Source organism: Phoxinus phoxinus (genome assembly GCF_949152265.1).
Source record: "Phoxinus phoxinus genome assembly, chromosome: 1".
NCBI lineage: Eukaryota > Metazoa > Chordata > Actinopteri > Cypriniformes > Leuciscidae > Phoxinus > Phoxinus phoxinus.
This window is the reverse complement of record NC_136876.1, coordinates 9,344,629-9,365,512: the sequence shown is the minus strand read 5'-3', so window position 1 is coordinate 9,365,512 and position 20,884 is coordinate 9,344,629. Positions and strand designations below refer to the sequence as shown.

The window sequence follows — 20,884 nt, the reverse complement described above, 5'->3', positions numbered from 1 at the left end:
TACTTCCGCTATACTGCACGCGGGGTTGTTTATGCACCGTCTCTACTCAAAAGACCAAGATTCCTTGCGAATAGAACATGCGCAGAACACACATTTTGATGGGGATATGCCGAAACGCGTTTACAAGACCAAATATTCGGGTTAGAAAAGGGGTACCCCAGGTATAATATCCCGGTTTTTAAAAACTGGGATATGAGCATATCCGGGTTTTTGCCGGTGTTTACATGGCCGTGCGCGACCGGGTTATTGCTAATAACCCGGTTTTGAAAGGGGTTATTGGCTGCATGTAAACGTAGTCAATGAGTCGGTCCTGACACATGTTGTCTAACTCCAATTGAGTTTACAATGGTCTTTAAATGCCAATCCCAATGCATCTTTTTCATTTTCTATGTATATTAAAATCACCAACAATTATTACTTTATCTGCAGCCAATACTAATTCTGATAGAAAGTCCGCAAATTCTTTGATAAAGTCTATATGGTACCCTGGTGGCCTGTATACAGTAGCCAGCAGAATTTTCAAACGTGATTTATCATTTACACTAGCCTATATATTTTTAAATTAAGCACCAACACTTCAAAATAATTATATTTAAAACTAGATTTCTTAGTGGTTTTGAAAATATTACTATCAATTACAGCAACACCTCCTCCTTTGTGTTTCAGACGAGGTTCATGTTTATAACAGTTCATAGTGTAGTGCAGTTCATTATTAGTTCATGTTAACTAACGAACCTTATTGTAAAGTGTTACTAAAACATCTCACACAAAACATATTCAGTGTAAATATCTGTATTATTCCTTTAACAAAAAAAACAAAAACAAAAAGTCACACAAAGATTTGGTACAATAAACAAATCAATGCCTTTGATGTAGTTTTTGTGATGAACTCGATTAATTAATAGTCTGTTCATTCAAAAAGTCTGTTTCTCAACAAAATAAATGCAAAAATATAACCAAAGATATCACATTTAGTAACACTCACAGATCGTCACATTAAAAAAATCATCATATACAAAAAAAACAAGGAACAAAACAAACGCGTTCGCTCTTAGCCGGACTTGCAAGTGCGTTTAGTGAGTAAATGTTTGTGTGTGTGGGTGTGTGTGTGTGTATCACTGGAATGAATGCAAGAAGGCCTCAGGAAGTCTTTTGGGGAGCTTGAGGTGAAATGTTTGGGAGTACCTGTCCTGAGGTAAGGCTTAAGGAACAGGCAACGCTCTGCGGCTCGTGTCAGAAGGGTCCACAAAACTAGCGAATAATCCCTTTGGTTCGTTCTGTTGACCCAAAACTGCATGCGTTGAAAAGTTCCACACAGGTAGACTCACATCAGCTTTCTTGTTCGTTCACCACCACGTAAATCTTCAGAAGAAAGATTTGTGCATGAATCAAGAGAAACACGAGCCGTGACTGTCGACTCAACGGCTGCCTCCACTGTTACCGGCCGCGCTCTCCTTTTCCTTTCCGCTTCCTTTTCATACCTTTTGCATCATCCTTTTCTTTCACTGGATTGGTCATTTTTCATTCAATAATTGACAAAAAAAAAAAAATCCCGGTGCGGGTTCGTCCTGAAACCGTCTCAGTACATTTTAACTTCTTACCGTGATCTCAGACTGGGGTGATGTGGTTTCTCCACTGCATGGATCTTCATGTGTATCTTCAGGCGAGTTTTATTAGAGAAACTCAATCCACACTGATCACACGTGTGCAGCTTCTCTCTGCTGTGGATCCTCTCATGTGTTTTCAGATGTTCTGATCGACTGAATCTCGTGACACAGTGTGAACACTTGTAAGGTTTTTCTCCAGTGTGGATCCTCTCATGTCTTTTCAGAGATGATGAACAACTGAATCTCTTGTCGCAGTGTGAACACTTGTAAGGTTTTTCTCCAGTGTGAATTCTCTGGTGCACTTTTAAATCTCTCCCTGTAGCAAAAGTCTTCTCACACTCAAAGCACATGTACTCTCTCACACCAGTGTGTATTTTCTGATGTCTTTGTAAATATAGCAGCAGTGAAAAACTCTTTCCACACACAGAACATGAATGTGGCTTCTCCTTCGTATGAACTGTCAGGTGTCTCTTCAGGTTTGATGCGTTCATAAACGTTTTCCCGCACTGATCACATGTGAACGGCTTCTCTCCAGTGTGAACTCTCATGTGACTTTTAAGATGACTTTTGTTTGAGAATCTCTTTTCACACTGATCACACATGAACGGCTTCTCGCCGGTGTGGATCCTCATGTGAACATTAAGGGCTGATGATTGTCTGAATTTCTTCCCACATTGATTGCATAGATATGGCTTCTTTCCTGTATGAACTCTCATGTGTCTCTTCAGGTGTGCTAAACAACTGGAACTCTTCTCACAGTGATCACACATGAACGGCTTGTCTTCGGTGTGAACTCTCATGTGACGCTCTAGTTTATGTTTGCATGTGAAACTCTTTCCACGTTGATTACATGAGTCACATGACAGTTCACACTGGAGAGAAGTTGTTCCCTTTTCACACTGAGTGCAGGTTGTAGATTTCTCTGCTCTTCTTTTCTTTAAAAATGTATTTTTAGTCTTTGAGTGACTCAAAGGTTTTTCTCCAGGTTTGACATGATGTTCCTCCTCCACTTCAGTCAGTTCTTCACTCTCCTCCTCCACTTCACTCAGTTCTTCACTCTCCTCCTTCACTTCTCTCAGTATTTCACTCTCCTCCTTCACTTCTCTCAGTTCTTCACTCTCCTCATCCACTTCACTCAGTTCTTCACTCTCCTCATCCACTTCACTCAGTTCTTCACTCTCCTCCTTCACTTCTCTCAGTATTTCACTCTCCTCCTTCACTTCTCTCAGTTCTTCACTTTCCTCCTTCACTTCACTCAGTTCTTCACTCTCCTCCTTCACTTCTCTCAGTTCTTCACTCTCCTCCTTCACTTCACTCAGTTCTTCACTCTCCTCCTTCACTTCCATCGGGTCTGAAATGAAAGAAAAACTTTCAACTACAAATTTTCTAAATAATTCAAAGAGAGAAATATGGAGTGAATGGAGATAAAAATGATCACAGATGCAACAGACAACTGCTATAAAATAGTACAATTTAAGTATTTTTCTAAATTAATTTATACTTCCCTGAAACTTTCCATGACTGAGGTACACTGATCTTCCAGCGCGCCTACATTTGAAATAACGAATTTGCACGCGCATAAAACGCGATATGTGAACGCCCCCTAAAGTGGTATCATATGCGGTTGTATCTAGTTTAAAAGGCCTTTTAAAATTAAATAAAAGGACAGTCAAGTCAAATAAAACACGTTTTATCTCCTGGATAAAACTTTTGATTTTAAAAATGTATTATTAGTAAGGGTGTCACGATTTCGATTTTAAATCTAAATCGATCGAAATTAAGTCACTATCTCGATCATCGAATTAAAAAATGGAATCGTCGATGCTGCCACGCCCCCATGTCACGTTCGGTCGGCTTGTCAAGCAGAAAAAAACTATACGGGGAGGCTGCAGACCTGGAGCCGGTAGATATATGCCCCAAACAGTTTTACGCCCCTGTTGTTCCTGATTAAAATGTAATCGAATCGAGGATTTGGAGAATCGTGACACCCCTAATTATTAGGCTACATTCTTTTGAATTACCCCAAGGAGAATAATTGCTTCAGTATAACTATTGTTAGGTCATTTTATCTAATGTTATCTAACAACTGGATATACACTTTAATATATGCAAATTTAATCTAAGTTAAGCTTTGGTACCGAAATTGGTACAGAGAACCGTGGATTTTCACGGGTATTGGTACCGAACAGAGATGGGACCAAGTCACACATGTGCAAATCTCAAGTAAGTCTAAAGTCTTAACCTTCAAGTCTCAAGTAAGTCCAAAGTATTTTTTTCTTGGGCAAGTCAAGTCAAGTCAAGTCCTGTAGTAAGTCAAGTCAAGTCCAAGTCAAGTCACCTTATTGTAATTTTAACTGCAGAATCTGATCTTAATAAAGTGAAAAGACAAGATATAAGGAACTGTCAGTAAATGACAATAATTTGGATTTGCATTGTAATGTTCAGTAAAATACATCATGGAATCAAACAAAATTGTAACTTTTTCACTTCTGCCAACAGTGTTTGAAATGTTTTAAATGTTCAACATTGAGTCCATAAAACAAATAACAGCTTAACATCCAACAGACTCCTCTCTGAAGACCTCCCTCTCTCTCAAACACAGTTTACGTACAACATTAAACTTTCTTACATTTCTCATCTCTCTCTTTCACACACACACACACGCGCGCGCATCTCGTCGGTTATTGGTTGGAACACTTTATTTTGCCTTTGAGTGGTTGGTTAACACTTGTTGGTAGCAATTGTTTTTGTGTACAGATCTCGGAGCCTAGGCTGCCTACAGAGACGCGTTTTTTGACGGCCTGCTCATGGGGCGGGCATCTAGCGGATCGTTAGGAAAGATTAGATGAATATGATTATTTATGTTTGGGCCTTTTTTGGGCTTGAAATCGCTGATACAACCTTTAATGGCTACTTTAGCTATTATTACATTAGCTAACTACCAACTAACCAGATAACATTAACAAATTGACAAGTACTTACTGGGCAGAATTGTTCTTAAATCTTTTGCCATCTTGTGAAAAATTCTTGAAGCCGAAAGCGATGACCCGATCAGTACCCCTCCGGCTGACATGTTGATCTGATCTAAGTGGGCGTGGTGTGCGTAAGGTACGAGAGGGCATGACTGATGTCGTGATCCAGTCATGACAACGCTATTCTCAGCCTGCGCTCCAGCTGGATCAACTTTATTTTTTAAAATAATTTATATATTTTATATTTAAACTGAAGACATGATGTGATTAACACTCAAGTCATTCAAGTCATCGTGTCTCAAGTCAAGTCCCGAGTCTTTAACTTCCAAGTCCGAGTCAAGTCTCAAGTATTTTATTTTTTGTCAAGTCATAAAAATAGCGACTCGAGTCCAAGTCACAAGTCCCCATGTCTGGTACCGAATACTGAAATTTTCGTACCTTAACAACACTATTCCTCACCAAATGAATGAGAATGGTTTTTAATCTAAATGAAGGGCTAGTATGATTGTAAAATGTTTCGATGTGATTGATAATTTAATTAAAATAATAATTTAATAAACAAATATAACGACTAATATAACGCGTCACCAACGCCGCTAGGGCTGGGTATTGTTCAAAATCTTTCGATCCGATGCCAATTTCGATACCTCAGTTTCGATACCGGTTCCTAACGATACTTTTTTCGATACCAATTTTATGAAATCCATTTTAACAAGATTACATTAAACATTACCTCAGAAAAACTTTGGTTCTATTTTTTCAGTTTGACTCATGCTCCTTAGCCAGAGCACAAAGGAACAAAAAATGTTTTATAAAGAGCTCATGCTCACCAAAGCTGAATTTTTTAAATAAAAAAACAGTAAAACCTAAGTAATATTGTGAAATAGTATTACAATTTAAAATAGTATTTGAATATATTTCACAACGTAATTTATTCCTGTGATGTCAAAGCTGAATTTTCAAAATCATTACTTCGGTGTCACATGACCCTTCAGAAATATGAAAACAGTTTGCTGCTTAATATTTTGGAAACTATGATACATTTTTTTCATGATTCTTTGATGACTAAAAAAAAATCAAAAGAAAAGCATTTATTTAAAAACTAAATATGTTGTAACATTACACATGTTTTAATCTCACATTTGATAACTTTAATGCATCCTTACTGAAAAAAAATTCGGACTAACCAACACATTTTTGAACGGCAGTGTACATTCAGTAGGTTATTATTTATTGCAATATAAAAACTGGAATGATCAACAAGGTATCTCTTCATTTACCAGTCGAAGACGGAGCAACTTTCTGCTCTTATGTTTACTCCGTGCACTGTCAAGGTCTTCATCGTATTTGTCGTGGTACCGGTCTTTGCAGCAATTATTTTACTGCAAATACTGCATCGCGCGCTGTTGGCATCGAGCCTGGAGAAATGTACCCACACTTTTGATCGACTTTTCCACATCTTTAAGGTATTATGTGTGTGTGCTCGCGTCTCATATGAATATGTGCGCGGAGAGTTTGTGTGTGTGTGCTCGCGTCTATGAATATGTGCACGGAGAGTTTGTGTGTGTGTATGTAGGGGAGAGTGGGGTAAGATGAGCCAGTTTTTACTTATGTGGATCTCAAGGCAAGGGAAATTGAGACAGAAGTACAATGAAGACATCCACTGTTAATTTGGGATGTTGCCTATAAACTGAAAAATAAAAAATGCACCTATGACAAAGAGCCTTGAAAATATGACCTCAGAAAAAAAAGTGTACATGTGAATCAACTTACCCCAGGTTAGGGGTAAGTTGATTCAGTCAGTGGGTAAATTGAGCCGTCTGGGGGTAAATTGACCATCCTATCTTTCACTTTTTTATGCAAGCATAATAATATAAAAAAAACTTGCCTCTTTAAAATAATAATTTAATAACACACTTACCTTTCTAAACAATGTTAACCCTCTGGGGTCTGAGGTGTTTTTGGGGCCCTTGGGATGTTTTGAAATGCCCTGACATTTGTGCTTTTTTCAGTTGCTTATACACATATTAATGGCAAAGGTGGAAATGCACTATTTAGCACAAAACAGGGCTACCATAATATGTGAGCAACATGTATGTACATGTTTGTATTTTTGAGAGAATAATGTTTATGCATGGTTATTAAAAAAACAAAATCTTCTCCCCAAATGTGTCACTCATATAAAGCACAATACAAATAATAAAGAAGGCTTATATTGACCTTTTAAGATTTAGCTTACATCTACCTTGTAAATATATGTTTTGCTATTTTATTAAAAAGATTACAATTACAACAACAGTTACAATTTCAACAATATTTCAAGTGTACTCTTTCTTTGTAAAAAATAAATTATAGGCCTACATTTTAGTATATGTATTCATTTATTTGAATATAGCCTACATTGGAACAAATAGGCTACTATAGTAACATCTTAGTTGATGACTTTATTTTGACAAAAAAAAATACTGTGTATATATATATATATATATATATATATATATATTGTATATATATATATATATATATATATATATATATATATATATATATATATATATATATAATATAGGCTATATATATTGTATATATAGGCATATGAGCAGAAATTGCTAACCTTATTTGATGTAGCAGTAGTCTATTTTTAAAAAACTTTATAATTTATCCAAAACCAGTCAACAAAATATTGTCTTTCATATTTCGGCCGACTGTAGGCTATCGTTTTTATGAAATATTAGGGCATATAAATGTTAATTGCAGTTTAATATGTTGCTTATACAAAGACATTTTATTTCAACACATTTCAGTCGATTTTCTCCATTTCAAAAAGGTTGAACCACTGGTTCAATTTACCCCACATCATCTGGCTCACTTTGCCCCATAGTCACCATTTTTGGTAAAAACGACCTAGCTTAGCAATTCTGGATAACCTTTAGCTTAATGATTCACATGGTTTTAAATGTTGTCAAATCACTAACATGTACCATACACAACTTTAGACCTAGATCAATTTGCTGTGACAAAACGGCTAATATACCTGAAATGCAGAAAATTTACTTTATCAAGCAAAAAAGGTGTTTTTGTGGAAAAGACAACTTCCCTTTTGTCCCATGTGCTTCACATCTTCACAGCAATATATAAATGATGGAGCCTTTCAAAATGTATGGTCCCATGACACCAAATGTGCATAGTTGCCTAGAAACAGGGGGTGGGTCAACTTACCCACTGGCTCATTTTACCCCACTCTCCCCTACGTGTGCTCGCGTCTCAAGTATGCGTGTCGAGAGTTTGTGCGTGCGCGCGCGCGTCTCATATGAGTGTGCGCGGAGAGTTCCGCGCGTTTCGTGTGAATAGAGTTTGCGTGTATGTGCGTGAGCGACTTTATGTGTGTCGTTGTGCATTTCATATGTATTTGTTTGAGCACTGACGTTGACGAGTTAACTCCTTAGGTATCGAAATCTGGAACCGAACAACATGTCATTTTTCGATACTCGATAGTATCGAGGCAATTCGGTCGGTACCTAAAAAGTATCGAGACTCGGTACCCAGCCCTAAACGCCGCCTCAGATGCGTGCTTGTCAGAATGTGTGACTGTTGTGGACGCGCTCTCCCTGGAACAACTGCGCGCGCTGAATGAATCTGCTACCGTTAAACTGGAGCACTTTGCTAGCACGTTATTTAACTAAAAGAAACATCTTATATAAGATGAATCAGATATATTCAAAATAAACATAATATTACAAATTATATCTGCAAAAAATTCTTACACGAATTCATGCACAAGTGAACTTGAACTAAGTTACGTGCCATTCATTCTGAATTACTCATGTTGCAGACGCGCTCTTCCTAGAGCAATGCGGCAACTAGGCTAAACCTCATTCACAATGATGTATAAAACATAACTCCGACGCGCTCGCTTTACATGTTTCGCGGTTGAGCAGCACACACGCATAAACCTGCTTAATCGATTATCGATAAGTTCTATCGATTAAATGTATTAATTGATCGTCGATTCATCGTTAAAGGAACACTCCGACTTTTTGGGACTTTAGGCTATTCAACTTATCCCCCAGAGTTAGATAAGTCCATACATACCTTTTTCATCTCCGTGCGTGCTATAAGTCTGTTTGACGCACCCACCGCTAGCCTAGCTTAGCACAAAGTCTGGATGTAAATGGTTGCAGCTAGCATACTAATCCAAATAAGTGACAAAATACGCACGGAGATGAAAAAGGTATGTATGGACTTATCTAACTCTGGGGGATAAGTTGAATAGGATAAAGTCCCAAAAAGTCGGAGTGTTCCTTTAACATCCCTATAGTTATTATTATTATTATTGTAAAGCTAGTATTGTTATTAAATTAATATTAGGAACTACAATTAATTTTCCTTCCTTAAATTCATAACGACATCACCACATAGCCTCCTTGCGACATCACCTGCGTAAGGACTCCAAGATTTTTTTTTTTAAAAACAGACTAAAAAACTACATCCCACATCAAAATTTAATTGCAAGCTGACCCATTTGCAAAGTGTCAAGAGTGCTTGTTTTAACATATAGGCTACATCATAATACAGATCCAAGATGAAAATGTCATTGTTGTTCGTCAGTATTCCTACAAGTCATTGTGCCCAGGGGCCTCTGAACTCTTAATCCGGCCCCGAGTATCACTGATAAAGCTAGGCTATGTCTCAATAAAAATTATTTGTCCCAAAATTGTAAACATTTATTAGGCTTAAAAATTATAACAACTTTTAATTCTAATTTAGCCTACTCATTTAAACCCATAATAAATGTCATATTTACCTGTACCTTTCTGAATTGCTGTCACTTTAAGACCAGCCGCTGCTGACAGGATCTCACGCATAGGGTAGCCTATTTAGTCAAGAGCAGAGAGTAATTTATTTGTCCTTTGTTTGATTAACATTAAAACACAGCAGAAGATTAATTAAACTGTTTGATTAACATTAAAACACAGCAGCAGATTAATTAAACTGTTTGATTAACATTAAAACACAGCAGCAGATTAATTAAACTGCTGCACCTTTAAGACCGAACGCACGGACCCCATTCTGAATTATACTGTCTACGTTTACTTGAGACATAAACTTTGTTTACTAGGATACTCGCTAAAACGGGCGTTTTTACATAGTTTTGTGTGAATTCATCCGTACAAGCGCAACACGTGAAAGACCATTCAGTGTTCGCGCGCTGTCTGACTGTGCGTTCACACCGGACGCGAATAGCGCGTCAAATTCGCGCCTGCCGCGTCTAGTTTGACGCTTGAACATTTTGAATGCATTCGCGCGTCCATTTCGCTTTGAAAAAAACTTCTGGCGGCGGTTATTCGTTTTGTAGAGAGTGTGTGAGAGCTGATCAAATAATTCCTTCGACTCCGAGGATTGTAATATTATGATGTAGTAGAACGATCGTATGAAATGCATGGACATTTTTGCGTGTTTTAACATAAATAGTATCATTAGCATAAGCAATAGCATTTACAAATAACAGCGTGTATAAAAAGAATGAGACGTATACAAAAAAACATACCTTTCTGAAACGTCCTGTAACAGCCGTCCGTGCACAAGTTCTGCTCGATTCCTCTCCACTAATATTATCTGACTCTGATTCGGGCTCAAATTGCTATAAGGCAATATTGACGCATGTGTTTATTATAGACAAATTCAACTGCCTTCCACGTGAACGCGCATGACGTGTTTTGGTGACGTCTTCTTCTGTTTTATGGTCACCTACTGATCTGGAGTGTGACTGAAGTGCACATAGTTTTGGAAGAATTGAAATGAATCAATGAGGTGAAGGAAAAATAATAAATAAATAGTTTAATAAATAAATAATAATAATAAAAATAATAATCATATTAATAAACAACAACTCGATTATATTCATTGTTCCTGTATCTTTTCGATATTTAAATAATATTTCATGGACTCTTGATTGTATTGCCTCGTTTCCTAACAATATTTTTTATTGAACTCCCATCAATTCCCATCCATCCCAATTCTTGAATTAACTCTCTTCTCCCCCTCACATATGCAGCACACTCAAACATAATAATATGCACTGTTTCTACTCAGCACTCGTTAAGAGTTGATCAAAGTGCTTGGATGTATTAAAAAGCTGAGATTCTAAGCTTTAAAATGAAAAAGCTTTTATATAAAAAATATATATATATCATAAAGTTGTGAGAAGTTGAAGCATCAAGAAAAATGAAACGAGTCCCTATGGACCTCTATTGGATATATGTGGTCAATGCACTTTCTTTCTTTAAGTTTTTCCACAAACCTGCAGATGGCAGCATTATATCCCTAACACATAGAGCAATGTCCAAAAGCAATTTACATTTAATTAAGATCATCATTTAAGTGATTTTTTCATAAAAAAAATAATTTTTCATGAGCCAATTTATGGCGTAGTTAAGTAATTGTGTAGTAAATAGGTAAAAAAAAACTACCAAATATCCACAAAAAAGCAACACAAATGTATAGTTGAGAAGTAAATAAAAAAAAAAATATATAGTTTGCCTTATAAAAAATGTAATATACATTTTTTTATAAGGCAAACTATAGCCTATATATTTTTTTTTTATTTACTTCTCAACTATACATTTATGCTGCGTTTTGTGGATATTTGGTAGTTTTTTACCTTATGCAATCGCTCTGTAAATGTTTGAGGTGTATCGGACCCCAAACACCAAAAATGTTATTCGTTTTAAACACTGATTAAGGGTTAAATATGTGCCTATACACAGTGCTGGTTCGTGTTTAGAGCACTAGAGTATATGAAATGTCCATAAAAACTTGAAACGCGCTTGATCCGGTTGGGTATGGGTCAAAATCACCATAAAGTGTCTTGAGACTTCACAATTTTCCCCAAAAAATCTGAGATTTTCCATTTAACTTCATGTTGTATTAAGGAGAAATTATGCTGTTAGACATGCATATTGGTCAAGCTCCAGCACTTTTTATGAATTAACTGCAAGCTGACAATATACGAGCAAACCATAAAATATGTCCACCCTGTCATGGACAAATTCATAGTAGAATAAATAAATTTTCATTGCATATCATTACATTTTCATTGAATATCAAACAAATAAAAAGTGTACCAAAAACAAATACCAAAATGTTGCTGCTAATATAATCATATGTTGGTCTACTTTAACTAAAATATACATACATATATATAGATATACATCTCTCTCTCTCTCTCTCTCTCTCTCTCTCTCTCTCTATATATATATATATATATATATATATATATATATATATATATATATGTGTGTGTGTTTATTTTGTTGTTGAACTGTTATTTGATAGTTTTTATTAATATTTTCATGATAAGAAGACAAAATAAACCCCCAATATGTTGTATTGACCCCCTGTTGTGGCCCCCAATATTTGTATAGCGCTTTTCACAATGCAGATTGTATCAAAGCAGCTTCACAGTATTAAATTATTATTTTGATTTAATACTGTGAAGCTGCTTTGATACAAATCTGTATTGTGAAAAGCGATATACAAATATTCTTGACTTGACTTAAGAAAAAAAATACAGAAAAAGCACCGATTTGAATTTCATGTCTGAGGTGGGAAAATGTTTTCTCTTAAAGGTTTGACTAATTCACGATCACATATAACTATTTAAGGCTATTTAAGTTTAGGCCACGACAAGCAATGGCGACTGTAACAGAGCGGATCATGTTGGAGTTGAAGCTTATCGAAGCTTACATTTAGTGCAATTACTAAAACTAAAATGCAGAAACTTTCCGGCCACTGAAAGAGACATGGACGAGGATTTGCTCTTCTGCACAAGGTAACAACTGTGTATTAGACTGCTCCTATTCTTGCAAGAATAAATACTTCTCTTTTTATAATTTGACTCTGAGTGTCTCTTACACAGTGATGTTTGTTTAATTATTTTTTGCACTTTCTTTTAGTTTATTATGTAATACTTGGATAGGTATAGGATCTAGCAATACCCAAATAAATCCAGAGTTTGCCCCCCCCCCCCCCCCCTATATACAAAAGTAAAAAAAGAAAAGAAAAATGGCAAACAAAACTGCACAAAAAGTGTATTAAACTAATAATAATAATACATAGGTTATAGGCTATTCAAAACACTATGCCCTCGTTGCCACAAAAATGATTCATTTAAATAAAATGTGTTTTTTTCCCCCCTACGAAATAGGAAAAGCATCACACACTGAGCTGTACCAGCTCCAAATAAATAGCCTAAAAAATAAATAAAATAAAAATCAAATAAATCAAAACTCCACGCACATGAGTTAATCCTGAGGCCCCTTTCATCATGACACTCGTAAAGAAAAACTTCCATGTCTTCTTTGAACTAGAAACGAAACATGAAAGGCTCTTTTATTCAATTTGTCCCATCAAAAATACTTAAAAACTGCTAACAAAAAGGCCGCCTCAGGATTAACTCATGTGCGTGGAGTTTTGATTTATTTTATTTATTTGTCACTTCACAATTATTGTTAATGTGTGCCTGCATAACTTTTATAAGATTTATTTTCTTTGGTTTGATTTTGTTTTATATAATATTTTTTTTTAGTTCGATTTTGTATTTTTATTTAATTACTATTAGGCTTTTTATTTGGAGCTGGTACAGCTCATGTGATGCTTTTGCTATTTCAGAGGGAAAAAACACATTTAAACATGCTTTTCAATTAAATCAAATGTTCATTCAAGCTTTGTTTTAAAAAAAATTAAGCTTTGTTAAATTTATATTTGTAATCATTTGACACAACAAAACAAATGGATAAAGTATAATTTTAACTTTTAAAAAACGATTAATATTTCTTTATAGGCCTATAGTATATTGTATTTTGTTAATAGGACAAAACATAATTCGTATCTTTTATAATATTTGATATATATATATATATATAAAATATATATTTTCCATTAAATCGTTTTAAAATAACGTTGTTTGAAAATAACGCTTTGCTCCGCCCACTTCCGGCATCAGTTTGGCTCTGCTGTTGTGTCCCGTTTTTTTTTTTTTTTTTTAATTTCACTTCAAACAAAGTCAATGTACAGATAGAATTGCTCTGTTGTGTCCCGTACGCGCGTGCGTTTGAGACAGATGACGCCATCGCGCGCGCTATTTCTTCAGTCATTGAGTGAGTTTCAGCGTCGAGTCTTCTGAGGTGAGGAGAGCAGTTCACGGTATTTAACAACCATCACACACACTCTATACAGTTTGATTAAGCGACAGACTCATTTCTGTATTGGTTTCATCGATCACAGCGATATTTGTGCGTCTTTTCTGGCGTCTTCTCACTGAAATAAACATGTAGTGCAGCAGCAGCAAGCATGAGGAGAATATGTCGAGTTCATTCAGACCTGAGCGAGTTTGTGTTCGTTTGTGTGATTGTCTCGATGTTTGGAGTGAAAACTGTTACTGATTGTCAAGTCAAAGTTTGATATTTGTGAGGAGAATTGATCTCAAGTGTTGCCGCGTTGCCATTTTCATGTTAACCTTTATTTCTTTGTCGAAATTTAAAATCGATGTCTATTCTAGCACTTATAATGCCCCTGTATGAGTAATGGGGGAGTAAAGGTGGGACATTATTAATCTATAATTTCATCGGAATTTAGATCAATATAGCCTAAAATTAGTTTAACACAGGAAACGTTACATTTTCTTTATTTTGATGAGTTTTATGATCATTGTAAGTTTCTGTATACAAATCTGTAACATGTTAATGATGGAATTACTTTATTGCAAATAATAGTTAATGAAGTCGAACTATATTTAGATGAATATATTATGGCGTTGTAGTTATTTGCCTGTAGAGGTTCATAAAGATTATTTTGGTGTGCCATATCATACCGTCCACCATAATACCGGTATACATTTATACATGATATAAAAGAGGCAATGACGTATGGTGCATTTACAAAGCACAATATTTAGCAAAATATATATATATATATAACTGTTACCGCTAAACAGGCCAGCTGACAGTCTTGCCTGGGCCCGGGACAAGATAATCTTAATCGCCCAGATATATGTAGGCTACAGGAGATAGTCGACTAAAATCGAATAGATTTAGTTCAACTGTAGCATAATGCATTAATTTAGAATTTCTCTAAAATTTCCAAAACCCATTATATTCCCGTAGAAAACCTCTAGTAACCTGTTAATATGCTTCTTCTTTTTTTTAAAGTTTGAACTTGCAATACAGACACAGATTTAGCACTGTGACATACAATAATATACAATAATATCTAATAGCTTATACATAATTATTTATTCTTTCAAGCAGACAATTAAAATGTATTTGTATTAAATATAATTAATCCTTATTAAAGCTATTGCACGCTTTGGGTCGGCACAGAAAAACATACAGAATAAAGCTATCTTTCGAGTCGTCACTAGGGGTGCTACGGATTAAAAAAAACTCACGGATCGGATCATTTTTCGGATCAGCCAAAAAAAAAAAAAGACAAGACAAATAAACATAAGTTTTGTCTTTTAGTTTATTAACACTTTTAAATGATTAAATTAAAATATATAAAATCAATTTAAAGTGCACAAGGCATAATATATTCTTTTTAACATAGCCTAATTAATGAAAAACAACTTAAAGTGCAACATAAAAAGGCATATCTCCTTCCTTTAAACATGGACGAATGGCCATTAATGAAAAACAACTTAAAGTGCAACATAAAAAGGCACATCATCTTCGTTGAAACATGGATAGTGAAATAAAGCCTATGTCCACATCATCAAAGAGGAATAAAAGAAAGAAAATATAAAACATGCATCAAGCGCATGCCAACTCCTGTCCCGCCGGGTAGATCAGCACGTTACAATTCAAATGTGCACAAAATCAAATGACAACATCAAATTTTGAACAGAGGCCAAAACCATTTTTGTGTTGGGGTGGGGGGGTTCTTGACCACTATTTCAAGGACAATAGGCTATATGCACCCTCTCTTCCACATTCGAAATCAGCCAGATAGATCACATCCGGCGCGTAGCGTCAATGGCAACTATGGCGTTTTTCACTCGTTCACTTCAAGATGTCCCTAGTGTTTTCCAAACACTAACCTATACATCGACCACCAAGAAGGAGAAGGGCTTCAAGCTTTACGTTTCAAGCTACATCCACAATTATGAAGGTAAGATCTGGACGTGTAGTGTGTTACTGTGTTTACATGCCCTTAGTAGCATGCATGCTATCTAACGCTAGCGCAGCAGGTGTAACGGTCTGTCTGTCTGTCTACTATTAGCGCAGCAGGTGTAACGGTCTGTCTGTCTGTCTACTATTAGCGCAGCAGGTGTAACGGTCTGTCTACTATTATGTGTCAGTCACATCCAATTTTCCTAACGCCTTTGTCAATGTCAGTTTCAAACAAGGATTCATACACAGGAGAGGTAACCATTAGGGCTGAGTGCTACAGATTAAAGAGGAAAAGCCAAAAGCCTCATAGCTTGAGCGTAAGGGAAAGTTATCTTGCAGGTTCAGTGCAGGCTGGTTCATGAGACAGGTTCCGTTCGTCAGATCAAGTTTCTGTGAATCATCGCATGTAATCTATTTAAAAGACATATTTCATTTACCATACCATACAATATTTATCGATATTTAAGTATGCTAAGCACTGGGATTCACAGAAACTGAGTTCTGTTTTGTCGCTGCATTGACACACGTTCTGTGTGCACTGTTGAGTAAAGTGAGATAAATAATAGTAATAATAATTTGGCTACAATCTTAGCTCTTACAAATTGTTTAGCAGTTATTTTTTTTTATGCCATCTTTATATGTTGATGGTACATATTTATATTTGTTTGTGTTGTCAAACGTTCTCATGCATTCTCCTTTTTTTAAAAACTGAAAGTATATCTTTGTCTCCTATTGTAACAGATTTGTGTATTTTCAGATTGTGCTTACGGATGCCCGTCCTGTGCAGATGCAAAGCTGCCAGCTTTGTGTAATCATGTGGCAGCACTGTTGTATCAGACTGCACATTATTGCCAGCTAAGAATCAACTCAGTTCCCCCAACACACAGATGCTGAACAGAAGTGGCATAAGCCAAGAACCATGGTAACTAATGTTTCTAACAGGGTACTTTGATTCTGTGTATGGATATGTGTGTTTATTGATAACCTTTTTGTTTAAATGCAGGGTGTTAAACCTGGTCTGGTTAATGACATGGAGATTCTTTCAGCCAGACCCAAGGAACGAAAACTGGTGGAAGGCATCAGGTTAGTGTTGTTATTATCATTAAATACACTTTCTGTAGTAATCAGTGAGATCTCAGATAAAGTAGTCATCACAGGAAGACATGTTTATTCAGAGGATTCCCAGAGACAATGAAATCACCAAAAGAATGAAAGAAAAAAAACGTCACTTTCTTTTTTTTAATTGATATCTCTATGCTTGCCTAGATAATTAGATTCCGATGGCCTGTCACGCTTCTTTAACAATGCTGTTAATTTATATTATACTACAGGGCTGTTGAATGCTTGAATCTGATTGGTTGACGAACGTTCTGAGGTGTGCAATTATTTTCAGGGAACCGCACGGCTAAAGTAGTTCCAGGCAGTTCTTGACCTCATTACAGTTCCATATCACTTCGCGTAGTCAACTGTAATAACGGACAATACGATACAATTCATAACAAGAAAAAGCTGCAGCCCCATGCGCTTGATCTGCAATTTTCAATGTCTAACTTCACAATCAATGAAAACATGCAGTTTAATTTTAATAAATAAAGTAAACAGTCCTATTCATAATCAATAGAAAATTAAACTGAATATTTAAATAAATTGATAGTCCTGTTGCACGGGTTTTCGTAATTATTGAAGATAATATAACAAATAAATAAAATTGATAGGCCTATACTTGTTAAAAGGGCTTTGTGTTTCATTTATTAGTCTAGTCTACTGTCACTAATAGAAAAAAAGAATGAACTAATTAATTAAAACGAATTGAATTAATAAATAAATAATAATATTGACGCACATGCTTCTCTCTAAGGCTGGTTATGGATGTAATTTGATACTTAAGACTGATCATGCACGCGTTTTCAGCGCGTTCAGTCTGTGTTCACAGCGGTGTTTAAAATATGCTGCATTCACAGTCAGAGAATGTTTCTAGTCGTTACGTGTGTGTCCAGCTGCTATCAGCGGCTCAAACCTCCGTTGCTAACTCTAAAATGACGTTTTGGAATTAGCAACGGAGCATGGGTTTAGATGCGCAAGGAATTAGTCCTACATACAAGAGCGTTTTAATGACAAAAACTTTACAAACGTCTTGAAATACATCATCTGAACAATATTTCGAGGTGTGGTAACTGTAGTATAAGCGGAATAATTGACTCCAGGCCGTTGAATTATTATAAAAATAATGCACACCCGAGGTGTAACGGCCACTCCGCTTCGCGTCGTGACCGCATTACCACCTCGGGTGTGCATTATTTTTTATAATAATTCAACGGCCTGTCGTCAATTATTCCTTACTTATATTGTTATGATGTTAACCGATGACCGTTTGACCGATGGTTGACCGTATCAACGTTAACCGATCAAAGTTGTTGGTATTCGGTAAAAAAAACACACAAAAAAGTGATCTCTAAATTAGGTTATTATAGACAGTGGACTAAACGCTAGTACAGTTAGCCGTAGGGGTGGGCGATATGGCAAAAATATCATATCACGATTTTTTTCAGGAAAATCACGATTAATGATTTTATCACGATTCCTTTTCATGTTGGTTTTACTATTTTGCAAGTGACTGAGCATCACAGCCATACAAATGTCCCTATTTTAAAAACAAAGCCTTAGGTGACAAAATATAAAATAAAAAAGAATGGCAGACATTTAGGCCAAAGTGGCGAAGATAAAAAATCTTTGTCATTTTCTTTGTTATTAAAAATTAAGAACAAAGATACACATACACAACTTAATATACAAATTAAATAAACAGTGCTTTATTTTTTCAGCTACAGGTGTATTTAACAGCATTGAAGAAAGTAATTAAATGAACAAATATGAAAAAAAAAAACAACAACATAGACTTCACTGTATACATTTTACATTGATTCTTATTAAAGCTACTATTAAAGTTCTCAGTCAAGAGTGAGTGAGATGCTCTTTGTATTTTGTTGTTTTATTAACAAGCATAGTTCTCCAAAGATTGAAATTCTCTCAAGCCGTTTTAAACCCGAATAAGTCTCCCTCTTCTGTTGAAAATAAAAGTTATTTGGAAGAATGTGGGTAACCAAACAGTTGATGTACCCCAGAGACTTCCATAATAGTTTTTTCCCACTATGGTAGTCAATGGGGACCAGCAACCGCCCGGTTAGCCACACTCCTCAAAATATCTTCTTTTGTGTTCAGCACAAGAAAGAAATTAATACAGGTTTGGAACAACATTAGAGAGTGAGTAAATAATGACAGAATTTTTATTTTTGGGTAACTGTCCCTTTAAGGACAAGCGGCTGCATGTTTACTATTAGGGCTACTGTCTCTTTAAGATCTGCGCGCAACGAGTCAACACGCATTTGACAAGCAGATTTTTTCTTAATTTTTTCTATTGTTCTTTCACTTTAGACATAACCAACTTTGTTTATGTAAACCTTGTGTGTATTTGACAGTATTAGTGCAATAAGACTCGAAAGATAACTTAGCCCAGCAGACGCTGTTAGACAGGCTTTTAGTGCATGTGCGCCTCGGGTGTTTCAGAAAAGCGCCCGTTAGAATAGCCCATCAGCAGCGAATGGCATGTTTAACCGGCAAGGCTTTAAAGCACATGCAAATAATTAATTTTTATGAACTACAGTGTCCCGTTCCTCTGCATTTCATGTGGATATACGTCGCGCTGTACAGTATGTTGAGACGGAGGCGCCAGAAATGCAAACTGATAAAATGGACGATCCTACGATATTTCTTCAAAAGCAGATCGTGGACACATTTTAATCGTCCACGATCAAAAATCGTAATATCGCACACCCCTAGTTAGCCGTCACATTCCAAGATCTTTTTGTGTGAAGTGAACAAATCCCTCTCACTCAATTTGTCATAACTCGCCCGTTTGTATTTAATAAACCAATAAAAACATTTGGCGCGAGGTCACAGCGTTTGGGCTCGCGTGCTCACAAGGTTTGCAAAAAGTAAAGACTACAGGCTAACACACTCGAGGTTAGAGCCAGGGCAGACGACAGGAGGAAGCGTGCGAGGAAGAGTAGTGTGTGGGATTTCACCAAACAGAATGACACAGATGTAAGTTGCAACTTGTGTGATACAGTGCTTAAATATGGAAATACATTACATCTGCATTTCAGTGGTAACAGCAGGGCTTAATTTGAGCCGGAACACGCCGGAACATGTTCCGGCACCTCCGACATTGGATCCGGAACCTTTTTTATTGGATCCGGCACCTCCTGTGTCACTAAAGTTTGTGTAGTGTTCAATGTTTGTGACGCATGACTTGCGCGCTTGTTGTACGAGTTGAGATTGCTGTTAGCCTCAAACGTTTCACTCGGGGGAAAAATGTCAAAAAGACAGGAAAGTTTGCTTAACTTTTTCAAATACGCTGGACAGTCAGATCCCAAACAAGCAAAAATCGTTTCCGCTGATCAAAAAGGAGACCACGGTGGACACAGTAGCCTAGTATCGATATCTCGTTATTTCGACATAAATAAGGGGACATTCTAATCTGCATTAAGCCACATTAAGCGTTCTTATAGCCTAATGGTTTTCTATGGGAGGAAAATGCTTAACCGGTCATATTATGGGCTCATCTGATTTTTTGTACATAGCCTATTTGTTAGGATTTTAGTATCATAATGATTAGGCTAATAAATGCATGCACAATTATCCGTGAACTTTTTTTTGAACAAATGCCTTTCAACTTGTGTGTGTAAAATTCAGAATTAAATTAATGTGCAGAAATTTTTACAAATAGAGAGTAGGCTATGTAGGCCTACTATACTGTTGTAGCCATTAAAAAAAGCGCGTTTCATATTTGTTAAAATATTATAATGTTTTTTTTTTTTTTTCATTTATGTTGATTTATGAAAAGTGAACAGCACGACCGAGTAAGATGCGCAATGTGAGACATGGAGCGGGTCAGACATGATTTTGACCGTTGAAGTTGTTATAGAAAGCCTTTCTTTAAAGTGAATTTCGTTTTGTATAAATTGTATCTTAATTTTAATCAATTTTTCATCAACCAATTGCCTGTATTTAATGAATAGGCCGACGAAACAAATATAACGGAGGCGCCCGCGCGCTCACTTGCATTGCACGTGAACTA

General features: G+C 36.1%; 1 protein-coding gene across 1 annotated transcript in view; it reads right to left on the bottom strand.

The window, feature by feature from the left end:
• Positions 1-1,467: 1,467 nt before the first annotated feature.
• The window catches only part of LOC307000631 (uncharacterized protein), a 426,328-nt gene continuing 406,911 nt past the window's right edge, over positions 1,468-20,884 (bottom strand). The window contains exon 2 of the mRNA XM_079616357.1: positions 1,468-2,958. Coding sequence (XP_079472483.1) covers positions 1,598-2,958 — 1,361 coding nt within the window. The 3' untranslated portion in view covers positions 1,468-1,597. The remainder of the gene's footprint in view (positions 2,959-20,884) is intronic.